Source organism: Aplysia californica, unplaced genomic scaffold, assembly GCF_000002075.1.
Source record: "Aplysia californica isolate F4 #8 unplaced genomic scaffold, AplCal3.0 scaffold01326, whole genome shotgun sequence".
Lineage (NCBI taxonomy): Eukaryota > Metazoa > Mollusca > Gastropoda > Aplysiida > Aplysiidae > Aplysia > Aplysia californica.
Genome location: NW_004798596.1, coordinates 66697 through 73171, shown reverse-complemented (window position 1 = coordinate 73171; position 6475 = coordinate 66697). Strand labels below are relative to the sequence as shown.

The 6475-nt window shown below is 38.6% G+C and overlaps 1 protein-coding gene across 1 annotated transcript; it reads left to right on the top strand.

Annotated features, from left to right (window-relative positions):
- Nucleotides 1–3351: 3351 nt before the first annotated feature.
- On the top strand, nt 3352–6249 carry LOC101852589 (putative toxin I). Its single transcript, XM_013090537.2, has 3 exons — nt 3352–3408; nt 4914–5043; nt 5910–6249. The coding sequence occupies exons 1-3, from the start codon at nt 3358–3360 to the stop codon at nt 6116–6118; spliced, it is 390 nt and encodes a 129-aa protein (XP_012945991.1). The 5' UTR covers nt 3352–3357; the 3' UTR covers nt 6119–6249.
- The last annotated feature ends 226 nt before the right edge of the window (nt 6250–6475 follow it).

Genomic DNA, 6475 nt, shown 5'->3' with positions numbered 1-6475 from the left:
TGTGTGTGTGTGTGTGTGTGTGTGTGTGTGTGTGTGTGTGTGTGTGTGTGTTTTACGATAGTGTTAACGTGATGTGTATATTGACTTCTATTCTTTAAATGTGCTTGTATCACGAGGGCTGAAATTTATATGAAAAGTTTCGTGTCGTTCCCAACGACCAGATTAAAGAGAGGCTTGTTGGAAATAACTGTGGGTAAGTAGTGATCTTGTGACAATGCTATGCTTAGATCGAAGTTGTCAATTACATATGTCAGAGAGTGAAGGCAAAACTTTCTTTCCTTTATAATAGACGTAAAAAAACAACAACAGAAAATGAATCTGAACGAGGGATTACATCTGACAGTCCTTCCTGTCTTCTTCTTCTTTTTCCTTTTTTGGTAGGCGTTTCTCGCATTTGCTGCTCAATTATACCGAGTTGCAAAAGTTCTGCAACACCTACCTTAAAAGTACAATAACTCGTTTACTACTCAAAATAACCAAGAGAAATTTGGTACACGCGATCTTTTCATTTTCTGCCAACATGACACAAAAAGAATTGACAAATGTCTTTCCTTATTCAAGGGAGATAATTTTATTCACACGGACTCTTGCAAAATCCAAATCAAAGTTTCCTCAGTATGGCGTGTGGCCTCTTCCAGCTTGAATTACTGATACAAAACGTCTGTTCGTTAACTGAATTGAAGTCCTTATGGTTGTCTGAAGAATCTCCTGCCATTTCTTGTGAAGCGCAGCCTTCAGTTCTTGACCAGTTTGTACGGAGTGCGGCCTGTTTCTAATCCTCCAGTCAAGGTCATCTTACAGATGTTCTGTTTGGTTAAGGCTTTTTGATCTTGCAAGCCAGTCCAGAACAACGATTTGTTGAGTTTGGCAATAGTTTTCACTGATGGTAGCCATTTGTGGTCGGGTGTTGTCTTGTTAGCAGATTCCATCATTCGTGCCATGTAGCGTAGTCACCGTGGCGAAGAAAATCGTCACAATAATGTCGTTATTTGAGATTGCTTTGAAAAGTAACTAAATGTATGCGATAAAAAGCAGAGATTCCACCCCCTACAATCACACTTCAGCCACCTTTGGGTCTCTTGGAGGACGTTGGATTTGTGAAATTTCTCTTCTCTTCTTTTAAACACTTTTTCTCTTCCATCAATGCGACGAATTAAAAACCTGAACCATTGCTGAAAAGAAAACTTTACCAACGTCTTTAGTTTCATCGACAATGTTGTTGTGCCAAAATTTGGCGATTTCTTTTATGAAACAGGATTAAAATGGCTCCACGTAAAGGGCGATAATCACGTAATCCAAGATCTTATAAATGTCTAATAATAGTGTTTCAAGACAGTCCGGAGTGCCTGGCAGTCTCTGCTCTAAGTTGGAATGGGTTTTCAACATGGGTGTTGACAATAACCCAATTCTGATGTCGAGTTGTCGCCCTTGGTTTGCTACATCTTGGCTTGTCTTGGAAAGTTCTAGTGGTGTTAAAACGTTAATTCAACCGTCAGGTGGTTCCTCTGCAAACATTTACGTGTCTTGCAACAGCAGAAAGCGCATTAAAAAAATTATCATACACACAGCCCCTTTATTTTCTAAATTTATCATTTTTAAGATTTTGAAAACAGGAGAAAAAGGTACCCAAACGTTAAAAAGTATGGAATTGTATAGGGTGTAAGGTGTGTTTACACATTGTCTACGTGATTCAAAGCAAATTTTGTGTGTAGAAAGTGTTGATTTCAACACAGACCGAGAGAAATCAATACCAACACTATGTCAATGTACTACTTCCAGTTTATGATCTCTTTCGTCTGCTCTTGCACAAGTAGTCTCATAAGTCCTACAAGTCATACCCTTAATTTTTACTGCAATTCTTACGCTATACCGAAAATTATCGTAATATAATGGGTGTGACAGAACTTTTGCAACTCGGTATAGTTCAAATATGTGCCGACTTCTTCTATTTGTTTCTTTTTCTTTTAATGTTGATGTTTTTGACACGTCCAGCTGCCCAAATTAGATCATTTAAGAGGCGGGCGTCAATCATGCCAGTCTGGGCCAACCCTGGCTGAGACGGATACAACATCCCAGCAGAAAGAACGCGATAATTAATTGATTAAAGTTCTGCACACTCTGGATTCTCACTCGAGTCTTCTGTGTGTGAGGGCCAAGCGCTTAATCGCAACACCATAGAGGATGATATCTCCTACTTACAGTTGTTTTTTCTCTCTCTGTTCAACGATTTTCGTAATTAATTTAGCAAAACAACAGATAGGCACAGAGCTTTCAACATCGAGTATAGCTGGTGATTGCGACATACTTTGCCAATGGCCGGAGGGGGAGAGGTGACAAGCCGAGGAGAAAAACAACAACCAAACAACAAAAACAAAAATAAACAAAAAACAGAAACAAAAACAAAACAAAATCCCAAAAATGTATTGGCATGGATTCCTTCTACAGCTGTGCTGGTAGCTAGCAAAACATTGCGAAATACACGTTCATTCGCGCCACCGCCCCCCGAAAAGGTAATTAATTGATTAGTTACTACTACTACTACTACTACTACTACTACTACTACTACTACTACTACTACTAACAATAATAGTAATAATAATAATATAATAATAATAATAATAATAATAATGATGATGATGATGATGATGATGATGATGATGATGATGATGATGATGATGATGATGATGATGATGATGATGATGATGATGATGATGATGATGATGATGATGATGATAATAAATGTTTAAAAAATAATTAAATTAAATTAAAATTAAAAATAAAAATAAAATAACAAAACACAAAATAAAACAAAACAAAAGAATTTATTTTTTTTAAATCAGCCCGAACACCCAGCAAGATACAATACAATAATAATAAGACTTGCACTGGCGTATCTGAGAGTATTAAGACTTGTGTTTGTTTGACGACTGGCGTATGTGGTGTACTTTTCAGGCACTTCTCTGTCGGAAACAGGAGACCCGAGTTCAATTCTCGAGTTGTAAAAAGATGTTGTATTCCTCTCAGCCAGGTTTGGGCCTGAATGGTAAGGTCGGAATTCCACCTCCTAAATGATCTGAAGTGTGTCAATAGGAGCGTAAAATATGTTCATAAAAAAGAGTACTGGTGTCTCTGGTACAGTGGTTAGGTATTTCGACATCTCGCGGAGAATGACAACATACATTTATTGTAATAATCAAGCATTCTGAAAAAACCAAAGGTGGGTCCTGGGATCCACAGAGGCTGTTTGGTCTTATATTTCGCTGTAAATGTATCCATAAAAATGCTCGTCGTTGCCTGTGCAAGCCTATAAATACTGGAGTGGACACTAGCTGAGCAAGTAACAATCAACGACTAACCATGATGAAGGTTCTCCTGTGTGTGTCTGCTCTCGTCCTCGTCAGCGTGAACGTAAGTCTTGTACCATAAAGAAGATAACGTTTTGAAGAAGGCTGGACGATCAGGTTCTATTCACAATCATCATCATCATCATCATCATCATCATCATCATCATCATCATCATCATCATCATCATCATCATCATCATCATCATCATCATCATCATGTACCAGATCTGTAATAGACATCGACGATCATGGTACTCATTCACCTATCTGTTTGGATGATCTAAAAAACACTTACATTATCCTTGTATATCCCCGCCACCCATCTGTTCAGATTTTCCAATCGTTTCTCTGGGTTTACCCCTGGTACGTTTGCCTTCCATTTTCCCCAGAGAGATCAAGATGTTCAAAGACTTTATTTGATTACAGAGTCATAGAAACCGCATTTGTCGCTTCCTACTTGATGTTCTTTGTGAGCGACACTCACGATCTTCTTTCAGAACTTGCTCGCGGGTTCTAGTGCTCCTACAATACGGGACATATTGTGTTTTTTTGTATCAATTCTTCCCGGCCACTACAGAGACAAAGGACCGGGGTCCTGTGGTGTAACGGTTCGGCGCCTCGCTGTCGCACTCAGGAGACCCGAGTTCGATTCCAGAGTGGGAAGATTATTTTAGTTGGGATGTTGTATCCCTCTCTTGCTGGGTTGGCACTGACAGGCAGGATCGGAGGCCTGTCTCATAAAAGATCTAAATTGTGCTGATGGGGGCGTTACAACATTTATAATTGAACAAGAATTAGAGTAAAGGGTTTGAGATGTTTTAAAGCTACTTCTGTTTAGGTCCCATTCGTCAATCTACAGCGCTGTTATCACGGTCTGTCTTGTTCCGTTGCTGTTGTCGATGCTTTCATTATTGTTACTGCTGCAACAAATTCGGCTATGTTCACAAGGCTGTCAGTGAAATAGCAGAAGAGAAGAAAGAAAGAAAATGGCTACTTCACTGATTCCAATGAACAGCCACCTTTAAAAAGACGTCTACGATTCCACAAGTAATACACAAGGAACATTTCCAAAAATTAGTGACATATTGGCATCATCCAACGCCTTTGTGATATCAGTAATACTCCATGCTGTATTTTGTTATCGCTATCCCTGCGCCTTTTGACAAATACGAATCGTTAAAATGCAGAAAATATACTGTTTTAAAAACATCTAGAGAAATGATATACTTTTCTCAATACTAGGAAAAGAATTTTTAAAACATCGAGAGAAATGATTTTCATCAACAAATGAAAAATACTTTTTTGTTAAACTAGTGAAATAATTTTTCTTTAGCACATAAAAATCATGTTTTAAACATTTGGGGAAATAATATTTCCCCACCACATTAAAAAAGAATACTTTTCAAACATGTAGAGAAATATTTGCCTCAACTACACTAAAAAACAAAAACACTTTTGAAACATCTAGAGAAATAATTTTCACCAATGTCCAAGCCTTTCCAACAAAAAAAAGCCAATATAAGCTTGTCTGCCACTGAGCCGTACATGTCACAAGACTGTCCTCCCCAGGCAAAGGTGGGTGACGAGTGTTGGAACGAAAGCACGTGCGACCCTGGAGAATGTTGTTTGAAGAACGAGGACTCTATGATCGTCAGCAAGAAGAGATCTGACTTTGGACCCATCTTGGGAGCAACGAAAGGTGAGGCGTGTTCACAGTCTGTGTTTGGATACAGACAACTAAATGTGCTTAAAGGCGATATATGTGAGGCATCGTGGTAAAATCAGGCTCTCGTCTATATAAGGAAATCGAAGAAATCACTATTTTTCTACCTTTAGGCAAATTTAATTGATTTTTATTTTTTTATATATATTATTTTATTTTTTTTTTGGGGGGGGGGGTCTCAACACCTTTAATATAAGAAAGAAGGGGGGGAGGGGTGGGGGGCGGGAGAGTGAGTATCAGAAATTTCATTTTGTTTCAAACACTTCATGAAGTCATGTACCATAAAATTCTGCTCTTCTTTCAGCTTGTGCGCTCCAACATTGATTGTTCCTTCTTCCATATCCAACTGATATCTTCCTTATCTCTCCTCCCTCTTTCATTGGTGTCTTACTCTCTAGTAACCACTTCTGATCTTCGGCACTGTTGTGACCTGTTCGTGTTGCTAGTCACGTAAAATTGTAACAAAAACTAAAGTACTTAAAGGGGACCAATAAGCAGAGTGTGAAAACAGTATAAATTAAGGTTATTTCATCCTTTTTGCTCTTTTTTCAACATAATATGAAATAATCGGTGAGTAACCAGATTTGTGACTAAAACATCTACCTGCAACGGGACGAATTTTGTTATTACACTGCTAAAATATTTCTTGTCAGTTCTTCCGCATGTTTTGTGTTCTCAAAGAGTGGTATTTACGTGACGTACAGCTTTATAATCTATCTCAAATAAATGTTATTTAAATCTGTTTACAGTTGTTGTTATTGTTGTTGTTGTTGTTGTTGTTGTTGTTGTTGTTGTTGTTGTCGTCGTCGTCACTTTTGATATTGTTGTCGCCGATATTGCAGGGACGTGCCAAAACTATCGGTTGGAAGGCGACAACTGCCAGAGAGAAGACATTTGGGATGAAGTAACAATGTGTCCCTGTGAGACCGGCTTGAGGTGTGTCTCGAGGGAAGAGCCGAGATTCGTTCCAGGTCAGTACACTGCATCCCTTGGTGGTCTTAAATCGATAAGAGTATGCTTCCACCACCACACGGGTAAAATTCAGAATTAATTCCTACCAGACTAAATTAGTTTAAAGTGTCAAGCGTTTTCATATGACCTTATACAGTTGTGAGTGCTGTAAAACACCCAAACAAAAAGGTGAGCACAGTTGAAACTGTCAAAGACGTCCATCCATTGTCCAGGAGAAAAGTGGTTGTCTTAAATAGGTGGACGTCTTGAAAAATGAAATTAGGATTTAAAAAGAAATATAGAATGCCAGGAAGTGTGTGTGTCGGGGGGAGGGGGGGGGAGATCGGATGTAGCCGTTGGTACAGTTGATTGTCTTTTCCAAATATATATAATTTACTGTTCTCTTTGTCTCTGCCACTCCCCTCTCTTTTTCATTTGCTCTCTCTTTCTCTTTCTC

Excerpts from the sequence above, each read along its gene's own strand:
- LOC101852589 (XM_013090537.2), top strand. The coding sequence starts at position 3,358 with ATGATGAAGGTTCTCCTGTGTGTGTCTGCTCTCGTCCTCGTCAGCGTG. Across the intron at positions 3,409-4,913 it reads TCGTCCTCGTCAGCGTGAAC|GCAAAGGTGGGTGACGAGTG; the intron begins GTAAGTCTTGTA and ends TGTCCTCCCCAG. Across the intron at positions 5,044-5,909 it reads CATCTTGGGAGCAACGAAAG|GGACGTGCCAAAACTATCGG; the intron begins GTGAGGCGTGTT and ends CCGATATTGCAG.